Below are 18,236 nucleotides of genomic sequence, written 5' to 3' on the forward strand. Positions count from 1 at the left end.
CGTGGAATAAATGAGCTCCGTTGTACGAAACCGACGCACCGATCTCTCACAATCGTTGGAATATGTTCCGGGTATCTACTCTGCGTCGGTATTACAACCCAATTTCCTGAATTCCTATTATGACGTGCCCAGTTTTGCCCGGTTATTCCGCGGGCGGAGAGCGCACGAGAAAATGCGAAATTCACGGCGCGGAAATCCCGTTAACTCGCTGATAACGATCCGTTATCAACTCGAATGAGTTTCGACTAGTGCGACTAAAAATACATCCGTTCGGCCTTAAATCGGGAAGCTTATGCTTCCTAATGTACTCGGAGAAGTTCAGTTCGAGTAACTTCATTTCGATGCATTCTCCCTCTCCCCCCCCCCTCCTCTCTCTCTCTGTAATTCGTTTTAACAACTCTTCGATGTTATCGCACTCCGGTGATCGGCGTCTATGAGAATGATAATCAGCTGGACGTAGTCTGTCGTTTAATACCAATTTTTTTCAATAGTTTTCAATCTTTGTGATTATACGATACGATTTTGCGCAAGTATTTATTTTTGCAGTATTTTGTGATATCTCGTGCTGACAGCGAGATTATAATATTAACTGTCGGACGATTCGCAAACACTTCCCGTCAAGCTCCTCGACAACATTTTAATCCTCCATATGACGTTCCACCAACGTGGATTACGTTTTTATTAAAGACTAATGAACACACCTTTGTCCACGTTACTTTAATAAGTTCTTGGAAAAGGATTCGCTGCGACTGGGATTAGAAGACCAGATCCTGGATGGAGAGTGGAGAAAGACAAGGAAAAGCAAATCGCATAATAAATCTGCGATCCTTAATGATTATCGGACAAAGAGTTAAAAACCTCTGAAGATTCCCGCTTCTAAATGCAGATACCATGGAAGGTTTCATGACATCACATATAATAACGATAGACATTACTGATAGATCATAATAATGTAACTTTTTCATTGTATGTGCGACTAAATAAAATTATCGATGTAAAAGAGGCAAGGATGGCTTTTCTTTGTCAAATAAAAATGTGTTCATGCGCCTGTCAAGGTACTGATAACGTAGCTGGACGTAGCAATTAAACGCTTCTGAGATTTTATTTTTAGTTACGTAAACAATCAATCGGAGCACAAAAGAAACGATTAAATTCTTTCCTTTTTCACTCTTTGCCGAACGATGAAATTCCAGCGGATGTACCGACGCATTATATTCATGTGATATTTTTCAATATGAAAGAAGAGAGAGAGGGAGGGAGGGGGAGAGAGGAGAGAGATAGAGAGAGAGAGAGAGAGAGAGAGAGGAAATGTAAGCCTATAACGAACGATGCGACGCGATGGCCGGAACCCGTTAAGCCGTAAATGAAATTCTTTCACTGGATTTTCAGTCTTTGATAGTCCTTTTGTTTATTATTCGCTGAATGGCAGTTTGGATTTGGAAGGATCGATTACTCCGCATTCGACGTTCATATCCGAGAGTATATGTCAACTGCCATCTCTGTCGTTCAACTATTATCCCTGAAGCCGTGAATTTCTATTTCTTTCGTTCTCCCAATCGAGTATATCGATCGAGAGGCCTCTTCCTGCTCGTTCGAGTGACGAGTTTCTCCCATCCAATCGGCAGTATGGCTGGTCGGTCGATGCTGTGCATGCAAAGATCGTTACGGTCGGTACCGCGCACTGATGATTCATATGTAGAGTAAATCGTAAAACGAAGCCACTCGATAGTTTAACCGCGAAAGAACGCGGTCGAGAGCTCTCGATGCAAAGCGATGCCTCCGGGAGTGTATTTGAAACTATATAACGGATTAGAAATTTTCGAAAAGGAAATTCACACAGTTGATTATTAGAACAGCTCTTAAATCAAGAAGACGCCCGACGATCGCGTCCACGGAATGCAAATACTTCGACGATTCATGCAAATATTATTAATAAATCCTGCAAAATTATATTATGGAGCAGAATTAGCATGGACTTATGCCAATTGGCAATACCAGCGGTTCAACGCAGGAATTATACATACACACACACACACACACACACACACACACACACACACACACACACACACACACACACACACACACACCCACCCACCCACCCACCCACCCACACACACACACACGTGTGTGTATATATATATATATATATATATATATATATATATATATATATATATATATATATACTACCATTCGCCGGGATTTCATGTACAGGCATGTATCATGTACCAGATGAAAATAACATAATTAGAACATTCCCCGATCCCTGATATTTCGCACGTAGTAACCAAAATATTCAAGACCATAAATCGCTCGCGCGCAACTCTGCGGCCCTTCCGCGCATTCAATTTTACACTACTCATATTTTCCTACGTTCGTGCGACATTTTATCTTTTACATTTATCTGCAGATAAATTACAACGTGTCCACCGCCATTATTAACTGCCATTCTCGCGCTGCACGCAGATTGTAATTCGGCCGAATAAATCTTAATACGCGTCTCCATCACCCCCCTCCCCCCAACTTCTGCAGCTGATAATAGTTCTATTTCTCTGACTGCCATGCGTCATTCACAGATTTACTTACCGAGATTAATGCTCGTTTGTCGAGAGTAATACGAATGCAAGTGCGGGAGTAAACGTAAACGTTTGTCTGTATATACGAGAAATTCACATATAATTGCACCGACATTGCTCAGTATTGCTATATTCCCATTGCTCAGTGGTGCAGATCAATATTAACGATGATATCGGATTTGGAGGCTGGTGCTATCGGCAAACAAAATGAAATAAACAAAACTGCGGCCTGGGACTGCCGCCGCCGCCGCCGCCGACGCCGACGCCGTCGTCGCCGCGCAACGTTTGTGGTATACTCGGATGTGTCATGTAATTTTATGTGTTTGCGAACGACAATTCGCGTAAATATTTTCGGGACTCGCAAGCGCCGTATATCTCGCATTTAGCCGATCGCAATCGCGAAGGGTGATTATAGTGAAAGCGAAATTGCGGGCGATCGTTTAATTCTTCGGAGAAAAGAGTTGCGTTTCTCCTCCTCTTAACTTCTTTCTTACTTTTCGTCGGATGAGTTAAGTATTGATTGGGCAAACATAAAGAGCGATAAACATCTCTGTATATGTATGCGTGTGTGTATGTGTGCGAGTGTACTCCAATTATTATCAGACAGTAAAAACTGGGACAGTAGTCGTCCTCCTGAAGTGATGCCGCGAAAGTAGGACGCGTTCGCGAAATAAAAAACGGAAGAAGTTTGACATCGCTGGCGGGTATTACCGGTGATTTGCTCGAGTATTTCACGCCTACAAAGGGGTGAAATAGCAAAGGATAGGACAGCGGGTGGTGGGTAAGCTGGGAAGGGGAGGCACAGTGCATTTGACTTCCCTATCAGCGTCAAGTGCTCATAAGCGCTTAAATGACTTCTCGTTTGCGAAACACCACTGACAGCCATTCAAGCCATATTTCTAAAATGAATTTTCTACGTACGCATAGTTCAGGCGATCTGTTTTAAAACGTACACGTCACAAGGCACTGCGTGAAATTCAGTTGCGCTTTCGTCCCATTTCAGCAGAATAGAATCTCGAATGCGCTCAGACTTATTTGGCGGAATTAACTTGTTTCTACCCACCGCAGGCAGTATATTACGCTTTGAATTATCGAGGAAAAAAGTGTGATATCAGTGTGAGCGTGCATATATGCTTTTTCTTTATGATTAGCAAATTTAGCGAAATGTTGATGAGAGATTCTGCATTACGGGATTCAATTGTGAGTCGTGTCGTTTATTCTAGCGTAATGAATTGATTATAAGAGAAGTTGCTGGATGAAATCCGCTTTACGTTATTAAATGGCATCAATCCGTATTACCTATGTCATTTAAGTTAAGTACCTGAATAAAAAGACAATTGAGGGAAAGACATTCTGAAGAATTGCATCGATCGCTATTCTTCAGAACGACAACTCTCAAACATAGAAATTTAACGCAAAAACATTTGATAGAGATCATATCGCATTCCCGCAAGAAAAATAACACGAGTAAAAAATATAAAATTGTTCGGTAGAGAGAAAAGTGAATTGCTTATTTTAAAATTTATTATTTAATACGGCAGCATTAGACGTAAATAAACTTAAAATTAGAGCTAATTAATTAAATTGTCTGTTTTAACAAATTAATACATAATAAAACTCAGGTTAATATATTAAACGAGTTATAGTTAGGTGTACTAAATAATATTTATTAATCACAAATTATAATTTTCCGATAAGTTTCCGGTATGTTTCGTTTATGCTTAGTCCTCATCAGCCGCAAAATACATAAATACCTAAATATCTAATTATATTAACATATGAGGATCATCTCACGTTCGAGTTACAATAAATAACAGATTTCTAAGAATCATCTCACCTTCGTTTATAAAGGACGGTATCGCAACCATATTATACGTAGTCAAACTTGATAATTAATAAACGATGTAGTGAAGAGTCATGGTTTCGAACTAATTCATCGGTTAATAGCGAGAATGGGCAGTCAGTGTGAATAAATGAATAAATTCCAGTCATGTTAATGATGTAGCTCGATGTCTGATCATATAAATGGTTGTATGTACGTCCTTAATAATATTGGTAGATAAAATTAATATGAAGACAAATACAAATTATATATAATGGTAAATTACCAGCAGTCTATTAAAAATGTAATATAGAATTTAGAATCGGTTATATTCACTAATGCCCGACTGATTTTAACTGTGAAAGAGTATAAACGCAAATGATAAAGGCTAAATATAATCGAAACGTACCGTTGAAACTTATAATAACCGTCGGAAAATTATAATTTGTGATTAATAAGTATTATTTAGTATACCTACCTATAACTCATTTAATGTATTGACCTGGGTTTTACTATATTTATTAATTTGTTGTAAATTATACAAGCGAAAAGAATTGATATTATTTATATTGTAATATTGTTTTTTTTAAGTTATCTAGAAATAATGCGGGTATTAATTTTATTATAGTGTTATGTCATCTCTAAAAATTATCATTATTTGGAATTGTATCCCTTGTCATTTTTCTTTGAAACATTTGAATTCACATTCTAATGTAGATATTTAATTGTATTATAGTTACGTTACTCCTAAAAACTATTCTTATTTTAATTCATTTTTCATTTGTATCATTCTTCCTTGGGAAGTATTTAAATTCATCGTGTACCACTTTTTCTGTATTTTAGATACGTAACAGATAATTTCATATAGTATGTATGTGATTTAATTTTCCATGTAAAACACACTACACTGCAAAAATAGAATTACACATTTAAACGGAAAACTAAATACGATCAATATTTTATAACCTATAAAATCTATTCTAATCGTTCTACAAATTAAAACATTAAAAATTTACGATTGTATAAGCCGTTAAAAGATTTCTCATAAAAGAGTAAATAATCAAAAGGAGAAAATGATAATATGTGAAGACGTACAATGTCGTCATGTTCCCAGTTCATGCATTATTTCTCTACACGCTGGCGGAAGGAAAGGACTACACAGCATCGGTTATACACAGCATCGCGCGTAATTCAACGTTGCCTCAACAATCTCGTACGGTAGAGGGATCGTGCACGCATGTCAAGACGAATCAGCAGTACGTGCGCGCAACCATGTCGTAGTCGCGCATATCACACGCACATAGGAGTGAATGGGATAGCTCTATTCGAGAGTGTGCGACGAGGGTGGTGTGTCGTAGGTCGGGTCACGGTACCACAAAGGCACGTCTGTGGGGAGGTTGCCGAGGCTGAAATGGGGCGACCGACGTTTCGCTGGAAACGTCGAAGCAGGGATCGGAGAACGGAGCATAGGAGGCGACGATAGTCTCGCCGTACATAGGCGGGTGTTCCGTTGAAAGCTCCGTCCTCGCATTCCTTGGTAACCTTGTTACGCCAGCCACTTAAATTAACCACTAGATCGCGTATATACTGCGAGAGAGAGAGAGAGAGAGAGAGAGAGAGAGAGAGAGAGAGAATGTGTCACTTCCCGGAATCACTGCTGCCATTTTGGACTTAACGTATGCACATACCCTTACTTTGTTCTTAAGAAGCTCGCAAATCCAAACACATTTAACAGCGCAAGCGAGTAGTTAGGGATTAGAGATCGAACAGTTTCTAATCGTTACACTGACTAAACTGCGAAAAGGAAAGTTTTGTTGAAGTATTTTAAAATTTAACTGAATACAAATCTGAAAATAATTTGTAACTTCTATATTAAACAGAACTCAATCCAGAGTCAAAATATTTGCAGTTAACTTCGTTTAATGAATATATTCCAGTTGTATGCAAATTATATCTTATCGTCTTATGAATATATAATTTACGCATTATAATCGCGGAAAATCATACAAGCATTATTGTAGTGGATTTATTATTAAAATCCATGGTCAAACTATTAACTTAATTTGTTTTAATGAAAATAATTTTGTTGGATCATCAAAATAATTATGTAGGTCACTCAAATTGGTTGTTAAAACGTTAAAAACTTTTTGCAGTACTGCTTATCATGCTTGGGATTTCTATTTAATTATTTTGACTAACGTAATTATTTTCAGATCTGTATTTAACTAACTAAATTTTTAGATACTTCAGCAAAGTAGTTCTTTCCATGTAGCCTGAGTTACATATTGTACTAAATATTTCTGCTTAAGTAGAAATCGCCAAAATTAAGCAGACGCTTCCTACAATGCCACCAATGTAGCCATTTTGTCTTAATGAAGAACTTTGAAAAGTATCCACGATACGGAGAATGAATTTAGGAAGCATAAGTACGTATAAGGTCTAAAGTTACGACCTAATAAATTATGCCTTCTGAGCATGACACGAATTTCAAAATCTTATCAACATATTATTTGGAAAATCGCAAATTTCGAAAATTTAGACGACATTCGAACTCTAGCACACGAAAGCGGAAATTTATTCATAATAATCTTCAATCCCTGAGCATAGTGAGGCGGGTTTAACGTGCGGGTTCGCTTGCATATTCGATATGGCCAACGGTGAATATGAGTCACGATCCCGTTTGCGTTCTCTGCAGACACGCCTTCAAGTACGACCGCAAAAATACAACCGTTTCCACGGGACGCGTGGCGTTGTTACCCTCTTGAAGACAGAAAGGTGTAAAGATCCTTTCTTTTTGTTGTTTGCGGCATGGCGCTTGGCGAATAATTCGATTCTATACAGGATGCATCAGCATAATTATGAGCAACTTCATAGTCGAGTAACATTCTCGGCGGCAATTAGCCGTTGTTGACAAACGCAATTTGCGAGATGTAACTTTATGGGGTAGGCAGACAGAGAAGCGAGCGCCTCTCGCAAAGTCACTGACGTTCTCTGACGAACACATCGACGAACAGTGCTGTTGCTTCCGGAGTGGTCGTCTTCCATTCCCCGTCGTCATGTAGCCCGTTTGGTTTCGCCAACACGAAGCTGCGTGCCGACAAAGTGTTTCGAAGGGAAAATGGGAACAATGTTATGACCCTTTGTCTCGATACCAAACCGCATCCTCACGTTGCCTTGATTATGAAAGTTTGGAAATAATCATGTGGATAATACATAAAATGATGTTACATGCAGAATACACAAAGAGAAACTAGAAGACATAACAATTACAAACGTACGTGATATCGTGATAACAAAAATCATAATTTTCAACTATTAATTAATACGATTGTGTTGCTTTGTTACCAATACTTTGTATTCAGGTAATAATGTAAACTCCATTGTTTCGGAACGTACATGCCGTCAATAATTTGTGTATTTTTTACCATTTAGAAATAACATCACAAAATATTTCAGTAATATTTTAATAGTACGCAATATTACAAAAATTGCAGCAGTATTGTTAAAATATTTTAATGTCTTATTAGAATTATTACAACAATATTGTAAAATATTGCAATTAAAACATTTTGTGTTCATTTTTTACATAACTCGTGTATATTACTTTCTTTCAGCTTATGTTAAATAACACTAAAAATTGAGCAAATAAAAATTTTTCGACTGTGTATCATTAATTTATCTAGTTTTCGAAAACTTATCGTTTTCGATTTAATATTATGAATACAACAATTTCAAGTGATCAAAATTCTCTCTCCTCCCAATAAGCAATAAATTGCGATAGGGTTATTAGTAATATGAAAATGTCTCTTTTTCTTCTTTGCTTGTTACTTGGCAATAACCCTTCTGGCGGCATGCCACTAACTACCTCGACAGAGATTTCACGTCTTTATAGGCTAAGTCCGGTTGGCGCATTATTTAGTTGGCGGTGTACTTTCCTAATCCGTGGAGTATATTCCGCTGTTATTAAATACCACGCGCGTTTGGAAAGTTTTAAATGGCTTGCCTTGAAAATTACGCTTAGATCTCACCCTTCATGCACTTTACATGCTTCGCTTCATGGCGAATTGTGTAAATACAACATATTGCGGTGCACTGCACACGGATGCACGTCCTAAAACGGAGTGGGCTCCTCGGACCGCACACATAAGCTGGCTGAAATACCGCCGGCAGACAATATTCGGCCGGTAGGGGTTTACGCGTACGTGAGGACAGACATGAGACAGGAACGTGGAAGGCGTTCAGCATGGTGGCAGCGGGAGGTAAACGGCAAAAGAGAGATAGAGAGATAGAGATAGATAGATAGATAGATAGAGAGAGAGAGAGAGAGAGAAGGAAAGAGAGGCGAGGTATAGTGGAAAGGCAACGGAAGACCACCGTCGTGACACAGAAGTTGGGGGTTACAATGGCAGTGCGTCTTCTGGCGCCCTGGAGTCTCCCGACACGCCTTCCAGCACGAGTGTCGCAAGAACTAACATATTTGGTGTGCACGGCGTTCTTCCATACACCGCGATATTGCAATCCACACCTCCATAGGAACATTATTCACTCGTGTGAGATTTTCCCCGATTGATTTCCACGCGGAAGCAACGATTACAAAGCCGTTTACGTCTCTATTTATCTCGTCACAAATCGAACGGTACATCAGATTGACGTAAAATATAATCTACTATTAATACATTCATTATCATATGAAAATTAGTAAAACACGTATTATTGGCATAGATCAAACTTTGAATAGTTCGCCATCGATATTGTAATCGTTGTTGTATCATTGAAATATAATACGCATTTTGCCATGTGCGCATTATATCATGAAATATTTACGGATGCTTGTACGATTGTGGATCATTGTTAATAACGTAATCCGTGATTTTAATGGTTATGTAATATGTATTTTGTAACTTCGATTTATGAACTATGAGAAGGAATACAATGCGCAGTAACTTCATTCAAATATCAAAGGGAAAATAGGATTCGTGTTTTATCATGCTACATACTGCTAGCTAACCGTATAATGTGTGAATTACTGGAAGTTATTAGAGTCGAAATAATGTCGATAGTGACAGAGATAATATTAGTGATAGATTAAAAGGAAAAGTTAAATTGAAATGGATATTATCTTCTAAATATTTGTGCAACCTATTTATGCCGTTATTGTGTGAACATCAGTCAAGCCCAGAGCGCAATTCATTATATCGCAATTATATTTTATGGAATAAGTAATTAAGGATCCAAAAATATCTTCCGTTTATCATATGTCAATGAAAATCATATTTTCTTTGTAGGTTTATTAATCACGTTTTCTAACAAAATCCATTAAACTATTCCCGATATAGCTAATCGATATTTCACGTGATCAATTATCTTTATCGTTTATTCCACGTAAAGGCGAATGGATTGACTGAATATGTATGAACTTCCAAATTGCGCTTACGTAACAGCCAAACTAATATCTGGAGTCAATAGAAAGTTACATATGCAATATAATGCATTTGACGTAATATAATATACATATTACATAATATATATCTTCAATATATCCATATTCGCAACATGTTAGAAAATATATACATTAAATCGTTAGTTACAATAAAATTTATCATAGTCATCTTGCATTATTTGCTGATACAATATTTTGAGCATGAACTAAAATATAATAAACATATATTTTATTTTGCATATATATTTTTCAATCTACATGCGTATCAATTTTATGTAGTTTTATACAATAAAAAACATTTTGTACTTGTGTTAGTACTGATCCTTGTCAAAATTTTTCTGTTGAATTTTTAATTTAATCAAGTATTAATTCAATATGATGTGATATTATATTAAATTAGTACTTAACATTTCTCATGTTAAAATAACAGTATATAAATAAACATATATCAGATAACATAAAAATAATGTAATAGTAGAATAATATAATAAATTCTCTAAGATAAATGAATAAAAAATGAATATGTGTTAATTTAACATATTATAAAAATGCCACACTTTATTTTTTCTAAATTATATCAAAATATTGCATTTTCGTGTTAATTTTTACAAAATGTCTGTGATAGTTTCTAATTTTTATCTTGTGTTAAATAAGTTAAATTATCACAAAATTTGAATGAACCGTTTGGAACGCAAAGTGTGTTAAATATAACATAAATTTTCCAATTGTATATAATGACAATGATGCAGTAATATCGTAATAATAATAATAATAATACTGCCATTATTCTGCTATTATATATATATAGAGTTAATCACGAAAGAAAATTCAGATGCGTTACGCATCTATTATATTCAGTATAAGAGAAACAAAATGTAGATTAAAGAATTCTTGCAGTAAACGTATTGTTAACAAATGCAAAATTGTAATTTAATTAATAATTAAAAAAATATTTTTTATCTTAGAGTATGAAGTTTTGAATAAATAAAAGTTTTGATTGGAAGCAAATTGTAGCTTTCAGTGTCGAATATGTTTGCCTTGAAACGGTATGAAATTAATCTTACTAAAACTTTGAAGTAATTCCTGCCTCTAGATCGCCGTTATATCTGATCGTTTAAGCTTGAAACTTATGTTAACTTATATCATGTCAATTCTCAAGGAAACTCTTCTTTCCATTAAACAAATTAAGAAGAAACATAGAGTTTTTCTAAAGTGATGCAAGACTTCTGCAAAAATGTTAATTACTTTTTATTTTGTTGAATAAGGTTACTCGGCACGACAGTATCGTGGGATAGAGAGATAATTACTCATGTAATTTTAACTCAATTTCCAACAACCTGGACTCATCTACTAAACTCAATTTATGTTTTCCATTCTCTTTCCACGTAAAATTATACTATGTATAGTTACGTATCTACTTGCGTTTGTTTCCAAATTTAGGGCGCGCATGCAGAGAGAGAGAGAGAGAGAGAGAAAGGAGCATTACCGTTTTAATAAATTCTTTTATAAGTGAGAGAGACTTTATTTATCGCCGGTTTTCAAACCTCCCGAATCCTTCGAACACATATTACGATCGCGGCCAACCATAAATCGAGCACAAGCCGACCAACTCTCGGCGTCGACGAAGTGATATTATTCTTGCGTTCATATCTTCCATCCTCAGGGCTCATGCCAAAAGACATACCCCAAGTATCCGAGATGAGCGTGCCACAGGTTGTGAGCGACCTCGAAAGCGCAGCGGCTGCGACGCGTAAGGTAGAAGGATAATTAATCGTCACCTATTGATAAGAGATAAGTGAGTGGGATTAAGACGGAGCACATGGTGGGGGTGGTTCAAGAGTTGGCGGAAGCCCGACTAGTCCGAGTAGCGGAGGCGTCTGCGCGTGGCGGGAAACGAGAGGGGATGATGCCAGGAGGTAGAGAAACACGCTCGCGGTACAACCCTCAGTCGGGATGCCGGTCGCGCACCCTCTCGTCCATCCGGTACCGCGATGATCAGTGAGCAACGTGTCCAACGTGTCCCGGGAACCGTGCGAGGCCGACTCTGGCTGTTGACTGGCGCTGTGCTGCTGTCTACGATCGCGGGAAGTGCATGGACCGACAACCCCGTCGCTTCCGGTGAGTGGGAACCAGGAATCGTATGTGTGTTGCAAATCGCGTATCTCCACCGTTGGCGGGTATTTATCGGTCCTTTACTCGTTTATGAGATGACCATTGATAAACACTTTGCAATCTGGCAACGCGTCGATTAACCGGAGTACATACATCAGAGAATACTTCTCCGCGACAGAGAGAATTTTGTTCCCTCGCGTCCGTGAGTGCTAAATTTACCGTCGCGGCGCTAATTGAATCTCTCGTATGAACCTGCGACCACCCTCTGAGCAGTAGGAATTTTGTTAGCCGCAAGCGCTTCCCCGTTTCGTGTGTGCGGGAAGTTTAACGAGTTTCGGTGCCGTCGTCGCCGCCGTCGCGTCGTCACCGTTGCTGCGACGACGGTCGGACGCGGAGGATTGTTCTCTCTTGTTCTCTACGTAGAGCTACGCTAGGCTAGTGCTAGTATTCCACGTAGCGTGGATTTGTGGTGCGTGCCTCTTACTCTGCGAATGTGGGCTTTCGTGCGCGAGAGTTGGTCGGCTCGCGTAGGGAGTAATTTCAGATGTCTATGCAATAGCTTTTGAAGCTCGGCGCGGAATGAAGTCGTCGAGGATAACTGGGAAGTATAAGCGAGATGCACACATTAGTTCTCGCTCGTGTCTCTTGCTCATTATTCTGAATATCAGGAATATCTAACTTCATACTTACTTCGATACATTTTAACTTTGTTCACCAAATGCAGTATTTCTTTTATCATTAGAAGTACCAATGTTTCTTATTCATTAAAAGAACGAAGTTCTAGAAATAAACTATTATGAAAAAATCAAATATATAATTTTATATAAAGGGTTAAATAAGTATAAAAAGATTAAAGAATTTCAAAATCCTATTTTTACACGAGAAATATAGTATTAATATAAAAAATTAAAGTAGTCAATAATGACTGCTCGATACTTATAATGTTAAATATTATATTAAATTTTGTATATCGATTCTAAATAACAAATATAAATAATTATAAGTGGAAATTAAATCGATAAATCAAATAAGAGAAAGAATCTCATTTTCGGTCGAAGCGAAGATTTATAAATACATTTTTTCAGTTTTATAAATGAAAAAATGTGTTTATAAATTTACATATGAATATTATTAAGCATCAAGATTCACTTTGATCGAAAATGGAATTCTTTCTTTTATTTTACATACAAATATTTATTATAATTCGAAAATCAATATGATCTATATTTGCACTGCATATGTTTTTATGATTTCTTTATTAGTTAAAAGATAAGCATGTAACAAGAATTTTATTTTCAATTTTTTTTATCAACAAGAAATTCTGCCAAGAATACATAATTGTGCAAAACAAGTGCATAACGAGATAACGAGTCTCGACCAAATTCGTTGTAAGCGTTGTTTTGTGATACTGTAGAAAGACTTTGAGTGGCCTTAGATAAGATTTACTTTATAATAAATTACATTATGAAATATGATGATATACTAAGAAAAAGTCAAGATAGAACTTTATAATTTCCTAATTAATCTTTTTATATGCTGATGTTGCGCTGTTACTGCAAGATGCTGTTGTCACAAGGAAATGACTCTATTCATCGCACAAAACAGGAAAATATTCAACAATATGAATTTACGCTATATTTTTGTATATTTTTGTATATTTGCAAATATAATATAAATATTAATAATCGCAAATATTTCACGGAATTTACACTAATAAATTATAATTTTTTTTACCTTTTTTTCTTTTCAAAATTCTTTATTTAAAGTTACTTATTTAAAGTTACTGGCTATATAGTCTTTGCGAAATTTTGAGATTAGAAATGTAATATTAACACTTCTATATAAAAATAAATATTAAAGTTATGTATATGTATATATAGTGGATAACATCATGTATTTAATAACAAATTTGTATGTTAATTTATTAAATTATTATTTTTTTTGTTGCTATAATCAATGTAAAAAACAATAAGAAAAATTTCAATTTTTTAAAATAAGTTGTTAAATATATATTTCATATAAATATATTCATTTCATATTTATATACATAATCTTAATATTTATTTTTATATGGAAAGTGTATAAATACTAATATACTTTTAATTTCAAAATTTTGTAGGGACTGTATAGCCAATATAATTTTAATTCTCCGATAGATTTTAGTTATATATGTAAATATTTTAATTTTTTTTTATTCTTGAATGCGTATTATGTACATTTTATGTACAAAAAACTGCTATGTTGCACACAATGAGATACTGTTCTATTTGTTAATCCAACTGCTTTTAGTTGACCAAGTTAGTTTTGCTCTTTATGAAAGTAACAAACAATTAGTTACAGTGCGATACTACATCAAATGAAATTAGGATTTCATATACATATATTTCTGATTATATTATTCTTGTTTTGATGATTCGATGAAATTACGTGATATATATGTTATAATTAGATTATATCCTGTATGTAGAGGAATATATGAAGCTCTTGAGCTGATTACTATTCACCATATTGATACAAGATTACACTATATTCGAAATTTAGTATTTACAAAATTTTATTAACAGTAAGGTTTTAATAAACTTTCAAGGAAATGTGAAAAATTTAGAAATTCCAATTTATCACATTTTTATTTAGCTTTTATTAAGCCAAAACATTTTTTTTTCTTATATGTTTATGTTTTTCATATATGTTATGTTTATGCGTTTGTATGAATATTTGTTGTAGTTTAGAATTTCATGCAAATATTTTTTAATAATTATATATGATTTTAGAAACGAATGCAAGATTTTATCCAGTGCGTGAATTTAGAACGTTTTATAATATAAAATAAATGATCTACGCTTGGAAAATTGGTTATATGTATACTTGTAACTGCCAAATGCGATTCGAGCACCAACAATTTTGGGCGATTACGGGACACCACGATATAATTTGGTTTCGCAGATGTAGGATGAATATGAAATTCCTGAGATAGTACTATCTCGTCTGACTAATTTCTCTCATACATTCTACGCATCATTGCAATATCGTATAAAATACCAAATGCGCATATGCAGTTATATTGCCAATATTACATTTCTTACATAAGAAATATTTAAAAGTTGGGTGTATTTTCATAAAAGAATTAGTGTTAATTAGATCGATTTACTGTATTTAATCATATGGAATTATTTTACGAGCATTAGTATTTTTTTCGAGATTATCTAAATTGGGATTTTCCAAAATTCACGCGATACAGGTAAAAAAAAATTAAAAAGTTATAACAACTATCGATCTGTAAAAGGTTCTCTTGTTTCATGTTAACAATGGGCTGTACAGCAACATTTCATATGAGTCAGATCGAATTACTGTTGACTGGTGTGAAATATAACTTTTTGCTGAATCTACTGTTTTATAAAATGTCATATTAAGTGTTTTTTTTTGCATACGCAACACAAAATTTTAATATGTAACACTTGCCATTTTGTATTCGTGGGAACTAATGTTTCGTTTCATCATTTTATAATTAAGCCAATCTGCTGATTTATACGATTAGTAGATTTGGATGCGCATGGTTTAATTGAAAGCATTAACGTGCACTGTATGCTATCATAATGTTCCAGTAATGTCTTTCTAGCTATGTGTGCAAAACCAAAAATATCATTTGAGGTTACGCAAAGCTGTTCTATAATAACGCTAGTTAATTAATTGTACTAACATTATACTAGATCTATCCGTGGAATAAAGTTTAATCCGACCGAGATAATATTAAATCTGTTATAGCGTTTCTTCCTTTTATTTGTCCTAAAAAATATTAAAGCTGTCCGTCCACATTATGAAAATGGGTCACTGAATTTGATCGTTGAATACCATCAGCTTCGCCAGGACATTTAAGAAGTTTCAGTTTTACAAAGAGACTTTGCTATACTTTTTAACAAGATTTATAAACTAGGTTAAAATCAACTTCGCACTTACTCATTCTCTCAAAGGTGCCTTTAAACAAACCAACAATACGAGTATGACTATATCCTCAACAAACCACACCCATGAATGTAAAAGCTTTTGTTAATTAAGTCCCGCGCGACTTATCAGCTTTGAAAAGATTTTCTCTGATTAAATGTCATTACAGTTGTCCTTTTGTGTACGATACCTTGAATATTAAAATTATCAATTATGAAATTATGAATAAATTTTTATTTATATGCGAATAAGAGAGAGTTTAAAGTCTTATTTTTTAAGATATACAATAAAGTATAGTCATAAATATGTCTCGAGTATAAAGCGTTTTCAATTTATTCCCTTAAAAAAATAGTGGTAATAAAAGAAGGATTAAAATATTAAAATTATTATAAAAATAAATATTGTTTTTCAATTTTCAATAAAACTGTCTTTAATTTATTTTTCGTGAAATATAGAACATCAACTTTTAAGGATGTTTTATACTTACAAGTCAAGGCTGTGCGTTTCGTAATGCAGATTTTCGACTGCTATGTCTTATTAAGGTCGACCAACCATCTTATATCAAAATATCAAGGTGCATGCAACTGTACACTGAACCTGCTGTTTTACTGCCTTCTTGTAAATGTAATAAAAAATTTTCAGTACAGGATATCCAAGTAAAAGGATGTTTCAAGCAGCACCAGTTATGACGGTACTCGGCCAGTCGTAAAAGAAGGGTCTCGTGAGTGGTAGTAGCAAATGTAAATGGAAATAAGCTCGAGGGAGGACAGTGAATCTCGTGGCGAAACGATAATCTAACCGAGTAGCAGATTCTCGAGACGGGACTTACGCTTGTATATCTCCGGAAAGTATGATTTATTTATTTGTATCGTATCTCCGCGCATTGAACGACGAGTGTTTCGTCTTACGTATTTTATTCGAGATACAAAAGCAATTATGAAAATAAACCATCGCCGTTGATAAAAGTTAACATTTAATTTTCAATGTGATTGATAATATTCTTTACTTCAAAAGCTTCCTTACTTCAAAAGTAACACAATTAAAAAAAATTTTCTTAAATTTTCCAGGAAAAGATAAAAATTGTTTTATAATTTGACACAGAAAATTATTGACTAATCAAATAATATAAAAAAAGTATATTCTTAACATGATAAAATGTCATTTTGTCACTTTTGTTTCACAATTCATAAAAACAAAATCATTTTTAAATTGTGACTTTTTTTTTAATTATCCTTTCTGAATTGTGAAGATATTTTGATGATTTTTAAATAAAATTAAGCCATTTCGTTTTTAATGATGAGCACAGTAATGTTTACTTCATTCATACATCTTAAAAATCACATCTTTTGAATTTTGCCACTTTTGATGTAAAGAAGCAGTATCTCATCTCTTCAACCGAAAAATAAATTTTGACGTTCTTACTTCATAAGAAGAGGAAGTGAAGAGGAGGAGCTGCAGAAATTGAATAGATAAATTCATTTAGAGAATATAAGAAGGTAAATCTCGGCGCATTTTGAAGTGAAATAGCAGATGTAGAAATCTCCGGGATAGCTTCACGAGCGCGTTAGTAGATTTAAGTATCTTCAAGTGTAAATCTTGGGGTATGGAAGAAAAGACAGGAGAAGTAAATGCGCGGCTCCTGTCGATTTATCTTCAGTAAGAAGGGAATACTCTCAAAGTAAATGCCGGCTGTAAATCAGCTGGCATTTTCTTTGGTCATGTGCAACAAAAGCATGCGTGTGATGTATGCACGGACTGTATATAACTTGCGTCAGTAGCGTAGAAACGGGGGGGCAGTCTGGGTAACGAGGGTATGCACTCAACGCGAAACATCCACTAAATTTCTTAAAGCCACAGTGTGACGTAATTCTCTACTGGGCTGTCAGCTTCTTTCGATTCAAATAAATCGAACTTATTTACGTAGCGCCCCAGGTCATGCTTATTTGCGCAAATATCGGACTGCTGAAGTGGAAGCTTCGTGAAATTGATTTGCCGTCTGATCGATGCACAAGATATTCAGATCTGATTTGAATTTCACGAACAAGACATCTCTATTACAAGATAAGCTTGACGCCGTAATAAAACGCGATAATAAAATTAATTACTAATGTTCGATAATAAAATTGTCACAATTATCTGAATTATTCCTGTTATTAAATAGTTGTTAAATAGTGAATAGTTGAATAATGAGAAAGGTAAAGAATTATTATATTTAATTTACTATTTTGCATAAAAAAAAGAAGAAAATTTATATATGGAAAGAAGTTTCGTTCAAGTAAAAATTTAACTAGATGTGGAATTAAAAATAATTTTATTTGGACTGTCAAAATAATTGTAGAATGCT

The 18,236-nt window shown here is 34.8% G+C and overlaps 1 protein-coding gene across 1 annotated transcript in view; it reads left to right on the forward strand.

Moving 5' to 3' along the window:
* The first annotated feature begins 11,364 nt into the window (after positions 1–11,364).
* Positions 11,365–18,236, forward strand: part of LOC105142956 (neurotrimin) — a 221,382-nt gene continuing 214,510 nt past the window's right edge. The window contains exon 1 of the mRNA XM_011050888.2: positions 11,365–11,959. Within this exon, the coding sequence (XP_011049190.1) occupies positions 11,833–11,959 (127 nt within the window). The 5' untranslated portion in view covers positions 11,365–11,832. The remainder of the gene's footprint in view (positions 11,960–18,236) is intronic.

Source organism: Acromyrmex echinatior, chromosome 8, assembly GCF_024713525.1.
Source record: "Acromyrmex echinatior isolate Ae372 chromosome 8, ASM2471352v2, whole genome shotgun sequence".
Taxonomy (NCBI): Eukaryota; Metazoa; Arthropoda; class Insecta; order Hymenoptera; family Formicidae; genus Acromyrmex; species Acromyrmex echinatior.